General features: G+C 46.4%; 1 protein-coding gene across 3 annotated transcripts in view; it reads right to left on the bottom strand.

Annotated features, from left to right (window-relative positions):
• Nucleotides 1–4,476: 4,476 nt before the first annotated feature.
• The window catches only part of arid4b (AT-rich interaction domain 4B), a 239,950-nt gene continuing 222,086 nt past the window's right edge, over nucleotides 4,477–22,340 (bottom strand). For all 3 annotated transcript variants that reach the window (XM_038800563.1, XM_038800565.1, XM_038800564.1), the window contains 4 exons: nucleotides 21,984–22,094; nucleotides 11,491–11,718; nucleotides 8,453–8,599; nucleotides 4,477–6,591 (listed from right to left, as the gene is read on the bottom strand). In XM_038800563.1, coding sequence (XP_038656491.1) covers nucleotides 6,455–6,591; nucleotides 8,453–8,599; nucleotides 11,491–11,718; nucleotides 21,984–22,094 — 623 coding nt within the window. In that variant the 3' untranslated portion in view covers nucleotides 4,477–6,454. The remainder of the gene's footprint in view (nucleotides 6,592–8,452; nucleotides 8,600–11,490; nucleotides 11,719–21,983; nucleotides 22,095–22,340) is intronic.

Raw genomic sequence — 22,340 nt, 5'->3', positions numbered from 1 at the left:
GGTGCTGTGTGAATGCAAGTTGTTGTCGTGTCAAGTAACATTTCAAACCACAGAAAGCCCTGCCCTCTCACAGTGAAAAGTACAAGGGTCAATGTGCTCACTAGCCAAGAGGTTTTGCTCAAATGTCAGGTTAACATGCATACTCTTCCCAATGAAGTCCTTGGTATTGTTTTATTATTTGCTAAATGTATCACTATGAACAAATTTAGACCTCAGTTGCAATCATCAGGTTAAAAATAACCAGTTGCAGAAACTCTCGAGGGTTGTTGGCGAAACAGTTTTGGATGGAAAAAGCAAAAGACTAATTTACTTAATCTGTTTGATTGCTGAGAAGGGAGAATACTGCTGAAGCGTTTTGTTTTGCACTCCGCAGGACAAATGCAAGAATACCAAATTTTTGAGTCCATAGATCTCTTTCTGTTGTTCCTTGTGGCTTCCTGCCCTCACCTGGCTGCCCATACCATGCAAGCAATTGAAGGTATGCTCTCACCCATGAAAGATGGCTTGGTCCCAGTGCCACAACTCTTTTTTTCTGTTTTTTTGCCCAGTTTTGGAATTGATCATTTTAGGTAATAGGTATCATGTTTAAATCTTACGTTACAGAGTGAGCTGGACTCCCACGACTTCTGAACAGCCGAGGCAATGGGCTGGGTATCACAGCCGTGCCCACCAAATGTCACAAAGCCACATTTTCCAGAAAGGATTGATTGCTTAGCAATCAAGAACAAGGTTCTAACCAGCTGGTCACATCCTGAATCCCACCTACCCTGACTGCCACCATTGAAGTTGGCAGAGACTGGGACTGCACGGTTCAGCAATCAATCAATTGTTGGAGGCAAATCCCAGGATTTTATAATAATGAGCATCAGTGGTTATGGGCATTCTGCACATCTCTAATAATAGTAAGAAGTCTTACAGGTTTGTTTCAAACACGAGCTTTCGGAGCGCAGTTCCTTCCTCAGGTGAATGGCGAGGTATGTTCCAGAAACATTTATATAGACAAAGTCAGATGCTTGGAATGCGAGCATTTAGAACATAGAACAGTATGTTCTATGTTGTGCCGAGCCATGATCACCCTACTCAAACCCACGTATCCACCCTATACCCGTAACCCAACAACCCCCCCCTTAACCTTACTTTTTTATTAGGACACTACGGGCAATTTAGCATGGCCAATCCACCTAACCCGCATATCTTTGGACTGTGGGAGGAAACCGGAGCACCCGGAGGAAACCCACGCACACAGGGGGAGGACGTGCAGACTCCACACAGACAGTGACCCAGCCGGGAATCGAACCTGGTACCCTGGAGCTGTGAAGCATTTATGCTAACCACCATGCTACCCTGCTGCCCCTAATGATTTGCAGGTAATCAAATCATTACAGATCCAGGGAGAGGGATAATCACAGGTTAAAGAGGTGTGAATTGTCTCAAGCCAGAACAGTTGGTAAGATTTTGCAAGTCCAGGCCAGATGGTGGGGGGTGGATGTAATGCGACATGAATGTTCAAGGATACAAGGAGGACTCTTGTGCTTTTCTTTCAATGCGGACTGTGGATCTTTTCCGTCCATTTGATGGGGCAGGTCTCATTCGAAAGGGGAATGTGCACTTCCGACAGTGTAGCATTCTCTTACTGTGGCAGTGTGAATATCAGTTTAAATGTTATGCTCAAGTTTGTGCCATGGGACTCGAAACGTGTCAACTAAAGTTTTTTTATCATTCATTTACGGGAAGTGGGTGTTGCTGGCTAGGCCAGCATTTATTACCCATCCCTAGTTGCCCTTGGGTAGGTTGTGGCAAGCTCGCCTTTTTGAACCGCTGCATTCCTCAAGATGTAGGTATCTTATGGCCGGCCTCCATTTGCTCCAGGACCCCAATGAATTTAAAACTCAGTCACTGTCTACAAATCTATTCAGGGGGTCAATGATTTCTATCTCTTCTACTTCCTCTACCCGACAACCTTCGTTGCCTCCATTCCCGACTTTTGCACACCCCCCTCTCCATTTGCCAGTGACAGCCACATCATCTGTTACCTAACACTCAAGGATGTGATTGTACCAGAAAGGGCGCAGAGGAGATTCACCAGGTATTGTCTGGGTTGGGGGGGACTGTTTCAGTTATGAAGAGAGACTGGGGATGTTGGGGTTGTTTTCTTTAGAGCAGAGAAGTCTGAGGAGGGACCTAAATGAGATGATTATGAGGTGACTTTGATTACCCTACATAGATAGGGTAGATAAGAATAACTTTTCAATATCCAGGGGGCATAACTAAAGATTAGTGGCAGGAGGTTTAGAGGGGATTTGAGGAAATCTTTTTCACTCAGCGTGTGGTGGGAGTCTGGGGCTCTCTGCCTGAAGGTGTGGTAGAGGCGGGAACTCTCAACATTTAAGAAGCATTTAGATGAGCATTTGAAAGTACGGGCCAAGTGCTTGAAAATGGATTAGAATAGATAGGTGTTTGATGACTGGTGCAGACATGATGGGGCCCAAGGACCTCCTTCTGTTCTGTAAAACTTTTCTAATATCTTTTTAAAAATAAATTTAGAGTATCCAATTCATTTTTTACAATTAAGGGCCAATTTAGCATGGCCAATCCACCTAATCTGCACATCTTTGGGTTGTGGGAGTGAAACCCATGCATACACAGGGGGAATGTGCAAATTCCAGTGACCCAGAGCCAGGATCGAACCTGGGACCTTGGCGCCGTGTGGCAGCAATGCTACCCACTGCACCACCATGCTGCCCTCAAACTCTTCTAATATTTTTTCACCTTTTTCATTCTTGCATCCGTGACCTGCGTGGGAAAGATTTTCTACATTAAGCGCTGTAAATTGTGAGTAGCGGTAAGAGGCAAGAGAAAGTGCCTTTGATGGCTTATCTCTGGATGTTCATGGATATAGAGGGACTGAAGCATTAACCTCATGCAGTTGAATTTTGAGTTAGAGAAAAATCTGCACCGTAGTGATGAAAACTGAAATCAAAGGTAGTTAGTTATGGTATTTGCAGAGCTTGGCACTGGGTCTTTGCTGTGGCTCTCTGGATTAACACTTCGTATGCTGTAGGCCTGTAAGTACAGAGGGGTGATTGAAGCTTGGTGTGGGATAGATTACAGTCAGAAGGCTTTAGGAAGAGCTTCATGGAAGATAGGAAGCCAGTCTGAAAGGAATTAGAATAGTCAGGTCTGGAATTTAACAAAGGAATGGATAAGGATTTCAGCAGTAGATGAGCTGAGGCCAGGGACAAGATGGGTGATCTTATGGAGGTGGAAGCAGGTGGTCTTGGTGATGGACATGATACGAAGCGCAGCTCAGGATCAAAAAAATGTGCCGAGGTTGGGAAAATAGTCTAGTTGAACCAGAAACAAAGGGCTGGATTCTTCCACCCCGCCTGCCGCAAGAACGCCATGTGCGAGCCACGGACAATGGGGAAATCCATTGACCTCGGGTGGGATTCTCCGGTCGCCGGGCGGATGCGGCCAGAGAATCCTGCCCAGAGTTCAAGGAGAGGAATGGAATCAGTGGTGAGGGAACAGAATTTATAGTGATGGCTACAGACATTAGTTTTAGTCTTCCCAATGTTTAGCTGGGAGGAATTGTGGCTCATTCAACGGTGGATGTTGGAGGGGCAGTAAAGCAACACAAGGCAATGGAGGGTTGAGAGAGCTGATGTGGAACCAGAGCTGGGCGACATCAGCATACAAGTGAAAGCTGACCAAGGTGTGGTATGTAGACAATGAGAAGGAGGACTCAGAAGGAAAAGGTGCAGAACAAAGTGAGAACAAGCCTGCCTGTGGCAAAGTGTTGAATACGGGTGGTGTGATTGGTCATACGAACGACAGCACAGACAATCCGAGAATGTTGTGTGTGGTTTGACCTGGGGCCCTTTCTTCAGAACAAGAGGAGGCCATTTATCTCCCAGAGCCTGTCCTACCATTTGATTTAATCACACTTCCTTTGCATTGTAACTCCATCTACCTGCCTTGGTTCTCTAACTCTGACCCTACAAAAATCAAATCAATCTCAGTCTTGAAATTTTCAAATTTTTTTTGTTGCAGTTTCAATCTGATTGGAGAGCTTTAAATGGGGAGATGCAGGAGAGATGGCAAGGATGTGTACCTTGCAAGAAAAGAGATATCTGTAGATTGGGCTGGTAGCTTTGTGAGGATAGTGGTGTTTGAAGACTTGATTGGGGAAGGGTTGCCAACCCTCCAGAATTGCTCCAGGAATTTGAGGTCAATCACCTTCACTGCTGAAAGCAAGACCCGAGAGAAAAAATAATTTAAAATTTTCCCTCCATATTCTTTGAATATTTTATGGATATACTACAAATGGGCTGTTAGGGTATAAAGGCTGTTTGACTGGGCAGGGATGTTGGAGATGGGAGTAGGAATTGTGATGCTTGTTTCAGTGACACCCTCCCTGAATAAATTGTGGGAACAGTTGTACAAGCCAAACAGTGACATGGTAACTATTAAAACCTCATTTACTCAACACATTTATTGAGCTAAAACAAAAAAGTTTGGGTGCGCTGGAAAGAAAACATGTTCACAAACTATGGCATTTTATTTCAAATGGAAGCCTTTGAATTTGCTTACTTTTTTCTTTACAATAAATTACATAATTTCCAACCTTGTCTGGAATCTAATAAATATTATATAACTTTCAATAAGTTCTTTTTAAAGTACATTGAGCTGTCAAACAAAGGTCCCACAGTCATGTACAGGGTCAAAATTTTCTGTAACTGTTGTCAAAAATTATTTTAAAGAGCACAAGCTACACAGACCAAACAAATAGGTTTTTCCTACAAAGATCTTGTGTTAATTGAGAGGCGAATGAAACTCAACAGCTACAAACATAAAACCATCTGGCAGCTCTTGTGAAGAGACGCGCACCCTCTCTCACACTTTTTGATACCTTTTAAAAAAGATAGAAAGCAACATGCTAACTTTGAATCGAGATACACCAAAATTACCATAAAAACAGTGAAACACTCTGTACAGAGACATGCAGTGCATCAACAGCACTGCCCTTTAAATACAACTTCAAGGGAGGGGTGGGGGATGGGGTGTTCTAAATATACAAAAGGCTTTAGAAAAAGTAATGGGAATCACATGTATCAGACAAATAACAGACTCATTGTTTACATACAACATAAAAATCTGGGCAAAAAGTTTTGTTCTGTTTATTCCAGGGCGTGGCTGTGTACTGTGTATCTTGATTTCAAATCCACCAATGCCACCTCAATAATCACAGCAGATCTCAAAAGAGCACAGGTTGGCAGTCGCCACACAGCCTGGATGTGTCTGAAGGCTGCTTCTGACCTGCCTCACTAATCATAAAATGGAGCATTGGGAACCAAGTTATTTTATATGCTTTCAGGAAAAAAAAAAATCTCCTTTCATTTACAATGAAGAAAGAAAACCCCCACAAAAATAGAACTTGTCATTATTTCCCTAGAATAAATATATCTTTTAGGCTGGCGAGTACAATGTTCATTTTACACAGATTTTTTTTAAAGTTTTTTTTTTACAGATTTTGTTAGCTATTTTCTCTCTTTTTTGACGAAATGTTCTGTATCAAAATTAAAGAAAAAATATCAATGACTTTATATAAAAATGACAAAATAGGTTTCCTCTCCAACTTAACACGTCAGGGAAAACTCACAGTAACCTTTCCCCTAGATCCGAACCTGTAAACACAAGGCAGTAATCAGGAAGGAATCTCGTATGCATTTTGGTTACACACTGAATGAAGGCCGATGCCAAAAGCACTCTGTTCCAGCACTCACTGCCCGCTGTAGTCTTTGAATTACCTGTGCTTGTGTTACACAAAATAATGCTGCAAGCAATCTCCTTTTTTTTGTTGTTGTTTAAAAACATTAAAATTCATTTAAGAAACAGCAAGCTTGTGCGATAAAAGAGAACTAAATCAATACTAGAGATCGTCAAATGGTCCGCCTTCAAATGGAAAAGGGGAGGGAAAAGGTTCAAGCCCACAAGTACGCTGCCGGAGCTGGTTAAAATCTGCCCAGTGAAATGGTATGCCACGTACAAAATCTTCAGGCAAGGAACAGAGGCGGAAGTCCCTTCCTGCCCCATCTCCCCTCCCCCCTCCACCACCACCCAAATAAAAATAATAATGGTAAGGCCCACCCATCAACAGTTGCACAATTCCCAGAGAGACTGAAATTAGTTATTGCTCCGACAGAACACTTCATTGTACTTCTTCATCTTCATGAAAGTGCACTTAAGTGCTACGTTAGTTTTGCTGAGAAGTAGTTTTTCTTGTGGAGTACTGTATAATGTTAGCTGAATTCTTTTTTTCCCATTTCATATTTTTTCTTTGTGCCTCTATCCAGCGTCTCTTTTTAAAAAAAAATAATTAAAATAATAAAAATTAAAATACAAGTAGCCCCGGGAGCCATTTAAGTGCACTGTGCGTTGGGAGGTCCTTTCATCACCTACATTCCACCGACAGCCCATTCTGTGATGAGTTGGATACGGATGGGTCAGCCAGTGTTAGCATGACAGCAGCTGTGATGGAGCTGGATGAAGGCGAGGAAGAAGAAGAGGCCGTTGTCACAGAGGCATTTGCTGTGGATAACAGAAAAGGAGAAAAATGAAACGGATGGGAAAATTCCCAAATTAAATTACAAACATCAGCTGGAATGGAAATATTTGCATTTATACCATGCCCTTTATGAGCTCAGGACTTCAAGTGCTTTGTAGCCAAGGAAGTACTTCTCTAGTCATTGATGATTGATGTAATGTAGGAAACGCAGCAGCCAATTTGTACACACCCAGCTCCTATAAACAGGCATTGTGTTAATGGTCAGACGATCTTTTTTCAGTAGTGTTGGTAGAAGGATAAATACAGGCCAGAATTAGTTCCGGGATCTTGTACATGCTCGAGAGGATAGACCAGGAAATGTTGAGGGAGCACTGCACTGCTCAAGGTGCTGTCTTTTGAATGAGATGTTAAACAGAGGTTCCCTCTGCCTGTGGGTGGATGGAAGGATTTCACAGTACTATTTTGAAAAGCAGAGGAGTAATCTCTGGTGCCCTGGCCAATATCCATCCCTCTACCAACATCACTAAAAAACAGATGACCAATGTAAGTTTTTTTTCTCCCTTATCAGGTCCCTGTTGCACTAATCCTCACTCGGGTACACAGATTCCCTCTCACTAGCAATCCTTGGGGCCACCTCCCAGTGTTCCCATTTCCGCTCCTGGCTTCGTTATTCTTTGAAGTTTACTGTAACCATGGGGAATCACGCAGCTCTCAGTAAAGAGCTAGTTCTCGCGCAGGCAATATGGGTCAAACATTCTCTTTCAGTGCTGTCATTTCTGTGATTCTATTAGCAACAACAAGTTAAATTTATACAATTGGTGGAATTCTCCCATTTCTAGACCAAGTGTTGTGGGGGTGGGGGGACGGATACATGGAATGGAACGCTGCAGCAACCATCAGGAAAACACGCCATATCTTTCGCTCCCAACCTAATTAATTATGCATCTGGGTGTTTCTAGCCATATTCAGTGGTGGGGTGGGCTTGGATGGTGTGCAGTCTGCCGGCCATATTGAAAAGGCACCCAACACGGGTAGTGTGAGGGGGTGAATTTTGGAAGGTGGGTAAGGATGTTTTTGCTGTTTGTTGGTTTTTGTTTTTCTGTTTTGTTATGTATAAATTTGAAAATGCCTCCAATAAAATATTTTTTTAAAAAAGGCATCCAATATCACTGACCCACCATTGAAAAAAGAAGCTGGACCTCCTGAAAATGAAGATGGATATCCAGGAAAATTCTGAGAAGGAAAGATGACGTCCTCCAGGACATCCAATCTGCCCCGACCAATGCTGCGGTGTTCCAGATTCCAGGGCGACCTTCATCCCGAATTCCGGAGGAAGCCCCAGGTATTGTTCAGATAATTCCTGACACCTGTGCACCCCGTTCTATGAACGTGTTTCATGGGCGTTTTCCCACTGGCACGGCAGAGAATCTGGCGTGGGAGTGGTTGGGCCTTCAACTGCATCCTATTAACAGGATGCTAATAAGGTTCATACCAGTGTCTAGTCAGTTTTCCAACCAGCGTGGCAGGCATCAGCAGAAGATCCCACTGTAAATTCACGCTGGCATGAAACCGATTTCTGGCCCTTTCACCATATTCTCCCAATGTGCCCGCCATCAAACACGCTGGTAGGGGCCAAGGAGAATTCCGGCCAATGTCTTTAACACAGTAAAGTATTTCACAGGGGCATAATCAGACAAAATTTAACACAGAGTCACATGAAATAATAGGAGACATGACAAACAGCTTGGTCAAAAAGGTAGATTTTAAACAGCAGGAAGAAGAGGGGGGTAGCAAGAGCACCTTCGAATCAAATGATGCCAGTGGAATAACAGAACAAATTTTTAAAACATGAATAAGGAAGTGCAAAAGTAGCGGTGAACTTACTATCGCGGTCCTTCTTTTTCATGCGCTTTCTTCTTCTGTCGATGGAGGCCACCTCTGATTTTAGGGAGATGTAATGTCGCCGGACTTCTTGCAGCTTCTCTTGAAGGAAAGCAATGCGTTCCACACCGTTCATGTTTTCAACATCAGCTATAAAGCAGAGTTTTTAAAACAATGACTGATAATTGGATGATCTCATCAAGCTCCACTTGCTTGTAGCATGTTTTGTTTGAACGTCTTAATGTACTTCAACCTCTCAACAACAATTTACATTTATACAGCACCTTTAAGCATTCCAAGATGCTCCACAGGAGCATTATCATGCACAATTTGCAATCTATGAGGAGTGTCATAAATGCAGAGAAAGGCCTGGAATTGAACCTGGGACCTTGGTGCTGTGAAGCGGCTGTGCTAACCACTGTGCTACCCTGCCGCCCAATGCATGAAATATCAAAATTGGAGGAGCACTGGAGATCTTGGATGGTTGTAGAGCTGCAGGTGGGTACAGGGATAGGGAGAGGCAAAGCCATGGAGTTTTGAAAACAAAAGTGACAATTTTAAAAATCAAAACTTTACCGGACTGGGAGCCGATGTTGGCGGCACAGCGGTTAACACTGTTGCTTCACAGCTCCAGGGTCCCAGGTTAGATTCCCGAACGGGTCACCGTCTGTGCAGAGTTTGCATGTTCTCCCTGTGTCTGCGTGGGTTTCCTCCGGGTGCTCCGGTTTCCTCCCACAGTTCAAAGATGTTCTGGTTAAGTGGATTGCCCCTTAGTGTCCAAAAAAGGTTAGGTGGGGTTACTGCGTTGCCGGGATAGGGTGGAGGTGTGGGCTTCAGTAGGGTGCTCTTTACAAGAGCCGGTTTAGACTTGATGGGCCAAATGGCCTCCTTCTGCACTGTAAATTCTCTGATTCTATGAACGATCAGGAAGGGGATGGGGTTTGGGTGGATCACAGTCATCATTGTTGACAACTTATGGCAACAAAGTCCAACCTGCACCAACATCCCCTTTTCACAGGCAAACCTAATTGTTGGGGTCAGCAGCACCCTGTTTGGAGGGGATGTCTTGAGTGAATACGAGTCTTCAAAACCCAGTTGCTCAGCACATAGTATGGTGTAAACACCTGGAACTTTAAATCTGAGCTGACAGGCATCTGAAGAGATGGGGATCGAAGGAGACATAGAAATAAGCCAGAATTCAAAACTGATTAAAAACAATTGAATGGAAATAGCAATTTCATAGAATTTACAGTGCAGAAGGAGGCCATTCGGCCCATCGGGTCTGCACCGGCTCTTGGAAAGAGCACCCCGACCAAGCCCACACCCCCACCCCACCCCCATAACCCAGTAACCCCACCCAACACTAAGGGCAATTTTGGACACAGGGCAATTTAACATGGCCAATCCACTGAACCTGCACATCTTTGGACCGGGGGCCTCACGGTAGCATGGTGGTTAGCATCAATGCTTCACAGCTCCAGGGTCCCAGGTTCGATTCCCGGCTGGGCCACTGTCTGTGTGGAGTCTGCACGTCCTCCCTGTGTGTGCGTGGGTTTCCTCCGGGTGCTCCGGTTTCCTCCCACAGTCCAAAGATGTGCGGGTTAGGTGGATTGGCCATGCTAAATTGCCCGTAGTGTAAGGTTAATGGGGGGATTGTTGGGTTACGGGTAATGTGGGTTTAAGTATGTTCTAAGTAGGGTGATCATTGCTCAGCACAACATTGAGGGCCGAAGGGCCTGTTCTGTGCTGTACTGTTCTAAACAGGATCACCTGGAGGAAACCCACGCACACACGGGGAGGACGTGCAGACTCCGCACAGACAGTGACCCAAGCCGGGAATCAAAGCTGGGACCCTGGAGCTGTGAAGCAATTGTGCTAACCACTATGCTACCGTGCTGCCCACGAGCTACCGTGCTGCCCATTTATCAGAACAGTGAACAGCATTTGAAAAATAAAGATTCTGCCAATTGTTTTGTCGGCATATTTTGTTCAGATGAACTGGAAAGCAAGAACAAATTTGCAGTGACTCAAAAGGCGTGTTTCTATTACAAATAAAGTCAACCTATGTCCCACTGGGATACAAGTCCACAAATCAAGGGAGAGCCTATTTTCCCCAAAAGTATACCTGCTGATGTGCAGTCTACACAATGGTCAGGGGTGTTGTACACGGGGAGAACGTTCAGACTCCGCACAGAGAGTGACCCAGCCGGGAATCTAACCTGGGACCCTGGAGCTGTGAAGCAACTGTGCTAGCCACCAAGCTACCGTGCTGCTCTTGTATTTTTTGTTTATAAATCTAGAGTACCCAATTCATATTTTCCAATTAAGGGGCAATTTAGCGTGGCCAATCCACCTACCCTGCACATCTTTGGGTTGTGGGGGCGAAACTCACGCAAACACGGGGAGAACGTGCAAACTCCACACAGTGACCCAGAGCCCGGATCGAACTTGGAACCTCGGCGCCGTGAGGCAACAGGGCTAACCCACTGCGCCACCGTGCTGCTCCCTGCTGCCCTTGTATAAATTACTGCAGGAGATTTATCCATATACCTCTGTATGTAGGGTTATGAAAGATATTCCAGCTTATCCCTGTAATTACCCAAGTTTTGTACTATCAAACCGTCTTGTATGGTGAGCAGCACAGGAAGTGGATGTGCCTTCACTGGTTTCATATTCAGCAGATTTATTGTGTCCACAATGTAGACCCATTTGTGGCCGGACAGGTCCTTGGCTTGATTCATAATCTAACCAAAATGACTGGTAAAATATGGAGTGAGCGGTGGAGCAATGCTCTACCATTATGCCCCACTGGATGCCACAGACCCAAGTTCCCATCTCTGTCTGCTAGGACTAAGCAGAGTGGGCCTTGGGTACTCACCTCTAGGCTCTTGGGATTGGAGGAGGTGAGAGTTCTTGCAATAGCAGACCTGATGAGAGTTACAGTTTTTGGGAGGGAAGGAAGGGTAGAAAGTTCAGTTTACATTTCCTGGATTTTCCACCTTATATAACAGAAACATTTTGTCAAATGGGGACAAACTCACCCATCTGAATACTCCATTTATAGGTTCTGGATGACCTGCTGCTATGCTCCTGTGCAGAATCTTTCTCTCCATTCCTTGGAGACTTTCCAGGAGCCAGTACTTTGACAGTAGACATGTTCCCTGGCAGAGAGTTAATGCCTGGTGATACCATGGAGGAACTCTTTTTCACTTGAACTGATTTAACTGGATTTTCACCCCCAGACATCTCTTCACTATCGCTGCTATTGGCTGCATCGGAAGAAAGAAAGACTTGTATTTTACATTTTTCATGACCGCAGGACTTTACAATCAATTAAGTATTTTTGAAGTTTAATCAAAAAAATAGGCAGCTAATTTGTACACAGCAAGATCCAAGAAACAGCCATGTGACAACAACAAAATCATTTTTATTTCAGTGATGTTAATTGAGGGATAAATATTGGACAGTTCACTAGGGAGAACTCCTTTGCTCGTCTTCAAAATAATGATTGTGGGAATCTTCATATTCATCTGATGACAGGCAGGGTCTCATTTCACCTCATCTGAACGATGACACCTCCAACAGTGCAGCACCTCCTCACTATTGGGAATGTTGGGACTTCCGATGATGGTGATGTGCTGAGTAGTAGCACCAGAATACAACCAAATAGGCACTTTTAGTCGAAACGAGCCTGAAAAATTGGACTTATTTCACCCACAAATAAGAAAGGGAGAGAATAGGTACAACGTGCCAGGGAATGGGAGCTCGGGAGGCCACAGAGAAGATAGAAGCCGAGGAAAAGGCTAAGACCAGCGGGTGAGAGAACATAGAACATAGAACAGTACAGCACAGAACAGGCCCTTCGGCCCTCAATGTTGTGCCGAGCCATGATCACCCTACTCAAACCCACGTATCCGCCCTATACCCGTAACCCAACAACCCCCCCTTAACCTTACTTTTATTAGGACACTACGGGCAATTTATCATGGCCAATCCACCTAACCCGCACATCTTTGGACTGTGGGAGGAAACCGGAGCACCCGGAGGAAACCCACGCACACAGGGGGAGGACGTGCAGACTTCACACAGACAGTGACCCAGCCGGGAATCGAACCTGGGACCCTGGAGCTGTGAAGCATTTGTGCTAACCACCATGCTACCCTGCTGCCCCTGCTACCCTGCTGCCCCGAGAGTTGGTGGAGATCCCCGGCCATCCCAGCGAGAGGGAGACCGACGACCTGACCAACGCCACCTCCACCCTGGAGATGGATGGAAGATATTCCTGATGACAGAATTGATGGCGATAAGAGAGGCGAATTAAGTGGAGATTCAGGTGGGCAGTCAAGGTGGCAGTGACGGAGGCATTGGTCGCCATGGACGATGGAATGGGGAAGAAACTGGAAGCTCAGGAGAAGGCGATCCTAGAGCTGGAAAAGGCATTGACGGCCCAGAGTGACAAGATTGTCGCTCTGGTGGCCGAAATTAGAAGATTGTGGCAACCTAGGGGAGCCAGAAGGGGAAGGTTGAGGACCAGGTGAATTAGTCTCGACCAAATATATCCGTATCGTGGGCCGGCCAGATGGGATCGAGGGCAGGGACCCGACGGACTATGTGGCTCAGATGCTGGGCAATCTAGTCGGGAGGGACAGCTTCCCCAAACCACCGGAGATCAACAGGGCACACAGATCACTCTGACCGAAGCCCAAGGCGGGGGAACAGCCAAGAGCAATAATTACCAAATAACATTGATAACAGGAGAAGATCCTCTGGTGGGCAAGGCAGACGAAGGCAAGCAGCTGAGAAGGACATAGAATACGAGTCTACCAGGACATTGGGGCAGACCTGGCAACGCACATGCCGAGTTCAAGCAGGCGAAATCGGCCCTGTACAAAAGCGAAATTTGGAATGGTGTTCCCAGCCAGGCTCTGGGTCACGTTCGAAAACTAGGAACATTATTTCAACAGCCCAGCAGAGGCGGTCAAGTTTGTACAGATGAATGGTCTGGACAAGGGGAAGACAAGGCAGCGTTGAGGACGAAGCAGAGGAGGAAAATGGGAAAAAGAACTGGAACCAAAAGAGAAAATGCTGGAAAATCTCAGCAGGTCTGGCAGCATCTGTAAGGAGAGAAAGGAGCTAATGTTTTGAGTCCAGATGACCCTTTGTCAAAGCTACGTCATGGTCAGTGGTGCCCTAGACGGGGCACTGATAGTCCTAGTAAACGTGTACCCACCTACTGGGATGACATGGATTTCATAAGAAGACCATGGTGGAAATCCCGGACATCGCCACACCGACTAATTTTGGTGGGGGGGGGGGGGTAACCACTGACGGACCGATCCCAGAACAGGGAAAAAGGCAGGCACGGCTAGGGAACTGGGAGCATTCATGGAGCAGATGGGGCAGTGGACCCATGGCAGTTCCTACATTCCGGCGAGAGGTAATTCTCGTTCTTCTCACCAGTACACAACCATATCGACTTCTTTGCAGTGAGGGATTAGTGCTTCCAAAAATAGGAAGAACGGACTACTCCGCAATAGTCATCTCCGACCATGCTCCACATTACATGGATGTGAGTTTGGAGACGGGACGTGCCCAAGGTGCACGTGGAGGTTGAACACGGACCTCTTGGCCGACAAGGTCTTCTGTCAGAAAACATGACAGGCCATAGGCGAGTACATCACTAACAACCAGAATGGGGAAGTCTCACCTTCCATGTTCTGCGAGGCACTGAAGGCGGTGATTAGGGGAGAGATTATAGCCTACAAAGAACATAGGTACAGGGAAGTGAGGGTTGCTAGACAGCAACTAATCGTCTCCATCCTGGAGGTCGATACTCCGAGGCCCTGGCCAGAGAGCTTCTGGCGGAGAGGAAAAAGCTACAGGTGGACTTTAATCTGTTATCCACCAGGAAGGAGGTGCACCAACCCCGTTAGGCATGGGGGACCTTTTATGAGCACGGAGAAAAGGCTGGCCGCCTGCTGGCTCACCAGCTGAGACAGCAGGCAGCCATGAGGCAAATAGCCCAGGTACAGGACAGCAGAGGCAGTCTGGTAACTGAACCAAAAAAAGGTCAACCAAGAATTTGAGGCCTTCTGCCAGGGATTGTACACCTCCGAGCCCCCGAAGGAGACTGGAGGATTAAACAGTTCCTCGACAACTGAACATGCCAGTCATGGATCAATAGAAGTACAATTAAGACTGGGGAGGTCATGGAGAGAATCAGCTCCATGTAGGTGGGAAAGGCTCCGGGACCTGACGGGTTCCCGGCAGACCTCTATAAAAAATTTGCACCAGCTCTTGCCTTGTGCCCACAGGAGAGAAAATGAGATGTTCGCAGACTCACTAGCAAGGGGCACTTTGCTGCCTACACTACATAGGCCACCATATCATTGATAGCCAAAAAAAGACAAAGACCCGATGGAATATGGATTGTACAGACCCATTTCGCTAATTAACGTAGATGCGAAAGTCCTGGCCAAGAGACTGGAGAACTGCGAAGCAGAGGTGGTTGCAGAGGGCCAGAGATGCTTTTCAAGGGTAGGCAGCTAACTGCGAACATCAGACGGCTACTGAATGTGATGCTGACCCCATTCAGGAGAGAGCACCACAAGTGATCGTCTCCCTGGACGCAGAACATGCCTTCGACCGAGTCAAATGGAAGTACCTCATAGAGGTACTGGAGCGGTTTGGGCTAGGGACAGGGTGCACCCCGTGGGTGAAATTCCTGTACAAAGCCCCCAAGGCGAGTTTCGGACCAACACCACCAGATCTGAATACTTCCAGCTGCACAGAGGCACAAAGCAGACCCCGCTCTTGTTCGCTCTGGCAATTGAACCCCTGACGATCGCCCTGCTAGACGTGAGAGGCTGGAAGGGCATCCGAAGAGGAGGCAGAAAGCACAGAGTCTCACTCTGCGGACGAACTATTCCTAACATCTTGTACCCGCAAAATGACTTGAAGGAAATCATGAAACTCCTGGAAGAGTTTGGGGCCTTCACGGGTTACACACTCAACCTGGGCAAATGTGAGGTATTCCCGGTGAACCTGAACAGGGGAGGGATGGAGCTGGTGGATCTACCATTTAAACTAGCCCAAAGCAAATTCTGCTAACTGGGGACTCAGATAGCCCACGACTGGACATGGATCCACAAGTGGAATCTGACCAGTCTGGCAGAGGAAGTTAAAAAGGACCTGCAGAGATGGGCTTTCCTGGCAGGGAGAGTGCAGATGATCAAGATGAATGTACTGCCAAGGTTCCTCTTCCTGTTTTGATCCATACCAATCTTCATCCCCAAGGCTTTTTTCCAAAGAATAGATGAAATGATTATGGCATTTATTTGGGGAAGGGAAGAATCCGAGAATCTCCAAGACTACACTGCAGAAGTGAAGGTGCGTGGACGGCCTGGCCCTTCCAAACTTGCAATAGCACCACTGAACCACAACCGAGAGAGTGAGGGGAAGGGTAAGAGAGCCGAGCAAGGAATGGGTGAAGATGGAAGAGTCCTCCTGCATGGGAACGACCCTCCGAGCCCTAGCCACGACAGCGCTCCCATCACTTCCGGCAAGTCCAGCCCAGTGGTAGTAACAACACTAAAAACTTGGAACCAGATGAGACAATCGAGGTGTCCACCATGGCCCTCATCTGCGGTAACCACAAATTCCCACCAGCCATGCTAGACACCACCTTCAAAAGATGGAGACAGGACAGGGGGCACTAGTGATTAGGGACTTCTACACTGGGAACAGACTTGTAACCTTGGACGAGCTGACGGAGAGACTTAAGCTACCGAACGGACAGGAGCCCAACATTTACAGATCAAAACCCTTCTCCGCAAGAAGACAACGAGATACCCTAGGGCCCTGAGAGACAATGCTGGAGGAACTGTTGGACGCAGACAGTATGGAAATAGGAAATGACTTTTAGAAAGGGCGAGAACACCACTAGATGGGGCAAAACAAATGGGGAGATGAAATAGGGACGGAGGTAGGGTAGGGACTCTGTAGCGAAGCACTAAGTAGGGCCAACTCCACCTCCTCCTGTGCAATGCTAAGCCTCATGCAGTTTAAAGTGCTGCACAGAGCGCACCTGACCAGAACCCGAATGAACAGATACTTCCCTGAGGTTGAAGACAGTCTGAACGGTGCCAGGGAGGCCCAGCCAACCAAGCCTGCATGTGCTGGGCTTGCCCCAGACTTGTCGATTTCCAGACTGCCTTCTTCAAGGTGATGTCCAAGGTTGTGGAGTGAAGGTGGAGCTTTGCCGAGAGTGGCAGTCTTTGGGGTATCGGACCAGCCAGAACTTCATATGGGGAAGAGGGCCGATGCCCTTGCTTTTGCTTCCTTAATGGTCGACCAGAGAATCCCGCCTGGCTGGCAATCATCAGCACCACCCACAGCTGTGGACTGGCTGGCAGACCTGTCGGAATTTTTCCATCTGGAGAATATCAAATACACCATCTGAGGGTGGGAAGAGAGTTTGCAGAAAGCCGGAGGGGCTATTCAGCAGTCCGTTCCAAGACTTGTTTGAGGTCAATAGCGGATAGGAAGGGAGGGGTCCGGGGGGGGGGGGGGGGGGGTGAAGAGACCAGTAGGAACCAACAGGACCACACAAAGCAAACATAAACAACGAGAGGGGGCAGCAAGGGAAGAACCCAGGGACATGTCAGGAAGGTACACTGGGAAAGAGTAAAGAGGGGGCCAGAGGGTCCCCATACAAAGCCGTAGGGGCAATAACAATAAATACAAGACGAAAGATAGACTACAACATCTACAGCGGATGAAAGGGCCCAAGACGGAGCCCGAATAACAGAAAAGAGGAGGGGTCCGAAGAAAGAAAAATGTACATTGTACATAATAACTGTCTCAATCACCTGCTGCAGTGTACAAATGTAAAATTCTAGAAAAATATTTCACAAAAAAAAACTTGGGAATGTTGGCTTGGACTCGGTGTTCAAGTCGCTGGAGAGAGCCTTGAACCTAGAATAAAGGTAGAGAGAGTCAAGCGTGCAGGTGAGTGTCAGCTGGAAGACAGTGTGAACGGTGCCAGAGGGAAAGCTGAGTGTAGGAATAAATGGGTCATTCTCAGGATGGCAGGCTCTCACTAGTGGGGCACTGCAAGTTTCAATGCTGGGGCCACAGCTGTTCACAATCTATATCAATGATTTTGATTTGGGAACCAAATGTAATCTTTTAAAATTTGCCGATGACACAGAACTAAGTGAGAATGTAAATTGTGTGGAGGATGATGCAAGGAGGCTTCAAGGGACCTTGCACAGCTAGGTGAATGGGCAAGACCTTGACAGGTGAAATATAATGTGAATAAGTGTGTGAAGTTATCCACTTTGGCAAAACAAACATTTCTTAAAGGTGAGAGGTTGGGAAGTGTTGATGTCCAAAGGGACTTGGGTGTCCTTGTTCACCAGTCACTAAAAGCAACAGGTGCAGCAAGCAATCAGGAAGGCAAATGGTATGTTGGCCTTCATCACGCGGGGATTTGAGTTCAGGAGTAAATATGTCATACTGCAACTGTGCAGAGTGTCGTGAGACTGCACCTGGAGTATTGTGCATAGGTTTAGTGTAGTTATATAAGGAAGTATATATTGACATAAAGGGAGTTTTAAAAATTTGTTCATGGGATGTAGGGAGTTGCTGGCAGTTATTGCCCATTCCTGAGGGCATTTAAGGGTCAACCACATTTATGTGGATCTGGGCCAGGCAAGGACATTAGAGAATCAGATGGGTTTTTAACGACAATCGACGATGGTTTCATGGTCACCTTTAGACTTTTAATTCCAGATTTTTATTGAATTCAAATTTCACCATCTGCCATTATCTTTGGATTACTAGTCCAGTGACAATACCACTATGCCATCACCTCCCTGTGTGCAACCAATGTTCACCAGACTAATCCCTGGGAGACGGGATTGTCTTACGAGGAGAGATTGCGGTAACTAGGCTTGCATTCTCTAGAGTTTTGAAGAATGAGAGGTGGCCCCACTGAAACGTCTAAAATTCTTACAGGGTGTGACAGAGTGGATGTGGATCAGCAGTTTCCCCTGGGTGTCGAGTCTAAAATTGGGGGACAAAGTCTCAGACTAAGGAGTAGGTCATTTAAGACAGAGATGAGGAGGAACTTCTTCACTGAGAAAGTGGTGAATCTTTCGATTCTATATCCAGGGGGCTGTGGAAGCGTGATGATCGAGCGTTTTAAAGACAGAAATCAATAGATTTCTGGATACTAATGACATCAAGGGATATGGGGATGATGTGGGAAATTGGCATTGAGCCATGAAATAACTGAATGGTGGAGTAGGCACCAAAGGCCGAATGGCCTACGCATGTTCAGATGGTGTCTGGTTGCGGGTGAAGGAAATAATAATTAAAAGTAAGACAGGGGTTTCCCCTCCTGATCTCTATCTGCAGCCCCCCATCCCGCCACCCTCCCACTGAAAGTGCCTCTGGGTGCATGGGGGCCCAAACATCTGGATTGGCTATGAAAACCTAATAACTGGCAGAGCCTAGTGCTAAAGCTGGTACACAATGGCCACTGGACCATTATATTGGGCAACTGGCAGCATGCAACACTCTGACCCTGTAAATGGGAGAAGCAAAGTTATTAAAAGCAACAACGGCAATTATAAATGTTCTTTTGGAAGAGCAATTGGAACAAATTGCTCAGCTTTACCAAAGAAAGGGCAGCACGGTGACGCAGTGGGTTAGCCCTGCTGCCTTACGGCGCCAAGGTCCCAGGTTCGAATCCCGGCTCTGGGTCACTGTCCATGTGGAGTTTGCAAATTCTCCCCATGTTTGCGTGGGTTTCGCCCCCACAACCCAAAATATGTGCAGGGTAGGTGGATTGGCCACGCTAAATTGCCCCTTAATTGGAAAAAATGAAGTGGGTACTCTAAATTTATTTTAAAAAAGCTTTACCAAAGAACTGCTACAGGCACGATGGGCTGAATGGCCTTGATTCTGGGAAATGCACAAGCATTGATATGGAAATAGCAAGGTCAATCGATCCAACTCTGGCTAAACTCTTGTGCTGATACATACAAAGTATATTGAACTGTGAAGAGAATAATGGCTTAAGGAGGACAGACAGGCTGGTGGAGTGGACGGACACGTGACAGAAGAAATTTAATGCTAAGATGTGCGAGGTGATACGTTTTGGCAGGAAATGAGGAGAGGCAATGCTATATAAAGAGTACAAATCCAAAAACGGTGCAGGTAAGAGGGCCCTGGGGGTATATGTCCACAAATTGCTGAAGGTGACAGAGCATGTTGAGAAAGTGGTTAAAAAGGCAGACAGGATCCAGGGCTTTATTATTTGCACCATCAAGTACAAAAGGGATTTATCATGAATCTGTATAAAACACTGGTCTCAAATGGAGGATCCAATTCTGGGCACCACACTTTAGGAAGGATGTGAAGGCATTAGAGAGGGTGCAGAAAATATTTATGGAAATGGTTACAGGGATGAAGGATGCCTATGTGGATAGATTGGAAAAGTTAGAGTTGTCCCCATAGAGGAGAAAAATTAAGAGGTGTTCAAAATCACAAAGGGTCTTTACAGAGTAGATGGGAAGAAAATATTCTCATTGGCGAATGGGTCAAGAACCAGAGGACACTGATTCTAAGTGATTGGCAATCGAGTCAAAGGCAACAAGAGGTAAAACGTATTTGATACAGTGAGTGGTTGCGATCTGGAACACACTGCCTGAAAGTATGGTTGAGGCAGATTCTATCACAATTCAAATTGGAAATGCAAAAGCACCTGAAGATAAAAAATTAACAGGGGATTGGAACTAGCTAAATTGCACTTGCCGAGAGCTGACGTGGGCTCAATGTGCCAAACAGACTTCTGTGCTGTAACCATTCAATGATCCTACATGCAACAATAAAATAGCAGTGTATTCTCAGAGCGGATATCTTCACTGAAGGAAGTTAAGGGAAGAGGAAATCACTCCAAGTATACCATTTGTGCTTTTTTACAGTTAAGAATGTGAATGCAGTGTAATTTTAAGACATAGGGCGCGATCTAGCGGCTACCCTGCACCCGAAAAGCATCTTGCCGTGGCACAATGTGACCGGTAAATGCCGGTAGACCCTGCTCTTGGGATCTACCCGGCTCGCCATGCATCGTGAGATCTAACGCGATCCCATGAGACTTCGCGGTGTGAAGCCCGCCATTGTGACGGGATCACTTTTTGGCAAATCAGTCTCACTCTAATACGCAGTTCCCTGAGGTAACCGAGGTGTTGGGATCTACCATCTTTGCCTTGGAGACCTTGGGTGAGTTCCGTTCAGTATTGGCTTTCCGCAAACAGGGACCAGACGGAACCGTACTCGTGGGGGTCTACCAGGGGTTCAGAGGCCCCAAGTGCTTGCACCCTGGGCAGGGTGGAACCCTGTCACTTACAATGGCAGCCTGGCACTGACAAGGTACCTAGAATGCACTGCCAGCTGGTAGGGGCACTGCCAGGGCCAAGGTGCCATTTTTTGCACAGTGGGGATCAAACTGGGTGTGCCCTGCGTGGGTGGTGTGGGGGTGCCCGAGGACCCCCTTATATGCGAGTTGGGGCTTGGAGGGTGTTCGGGTGTCATGTCCCGAACTCTCCCTGCACTGAGGACTTTTGACTAGTGGGGCTCCTCAGTGCAGAGAACGGGACTAAGTGTAGCTTCGGCATCACGTTCCCCGCTGAGGCCACATATCCAACCGGAGTTGTGTTGTGTTTCTCCACGCTGTGAGCACCAGGAAAAACGCAGCTAAACATGCTCGCTATGGGACATTGTTCCCATTCGGTTCGATTGGGCTCATAGAAACTGTATCAATCTTGATTTATATAGCACCTTTAAAAGAGCAAAACATCCCAAGACATTTTTGTAGGAATGTTAGTAAACACAATCTGCTACTGCACCACATAAGGAGATTTAGGACCCGTCAAAGAGGTAGATTTTAGGGAGCGTATAAAACGCTAGAGAAGCGAGAAGTAGAGAGGCTTCAGGATGGAATTCCAAAACTTGCATCATCAGCAGAACAACTGCTAGAGTCAATCATTCTGTCACTGGGAGTCACAACTTGGAAGCCAGCTCGGGAGGAGGAGAGACAATGGGAAAGAGAAGGAAATCAATAGGAAGAATGATCCTGAGCTGCTTTAATACCCTTTTAAAAATAATTTTAGAGCACCCAATTCATTTTTTCCAATTAAGGGGCAGTTTAGCGTGGCCAATCCACCTACCCTGCACATCTTTGGGTTGTGGGGGCGAAACCCACGCAGTCACGGGGAGAATGTGCAAACTCCACACGGACAGTGACCCAGAGCGAGGATTGAACCTGGGACCTCGGCGTCGTGAGGCTGCAGTGCTAACCACTGCGCCACCGTGCTGCCCTGCTGCTTTAATACCTGTTGCAATGTGGGAAGAGCAGGTTTCTTCTTTGGCAGGGAGTGTTCATTGTGAAAGAGAAACAAAAACACACAATATCCCTCACAAACAGAATAAACTGCTGCATATGAGTGGAGTTTAAGTGCCTCACCTGTCCGACTCTTCTTTTTATTGTTAATCCCTGAACGTTTGTGACTGCGTTTTTGTTTCTTTGTTGAACTTCCTCCCTGAGCGTCTTTTGGTCTTTTGTGGCCAGTAGCAACTGGAAAAGAACAAAAAAAAAATCAAAATCAATCTTCAGATCAAAAGAACTCAAAGTCAAATGGAGGGTAACAGCATCACCCTAACTCATAAAGCCTTGAATAAATCTCCAAGCCTGTTTAATCTTCTCTGCATTCAATACAACATGGTCAAAAATGGTTGATAAGTGCAATAGTTTACTGCATCACCCCAACCTAATCACATTATACTAATAGGCCACCTGGTTTTGAATGTCTAGCATTTTACA

This window comes from Scyliorhinus canicula, chromosome 6 (assembly GCF_902713615.1).
Source record: "Scyliorhinus canicula chromosome 6, sScyCan1.1, whole genome shotgun sequence".
Classification (NCBI taxonomy): domain Eukaryota; kingdom Metazoa; phylum Chordata; class Chondrichthyes; order Carcharhiniformes; family Scyliorhinidae; genus Scyliorhinus; species Scyliorhinus canicula.
The sequence above is the reverse complement of the archived record's forward strand: the minus strand, read 5'-3'. Positions and strand labels throughout refer to the sequence as shown.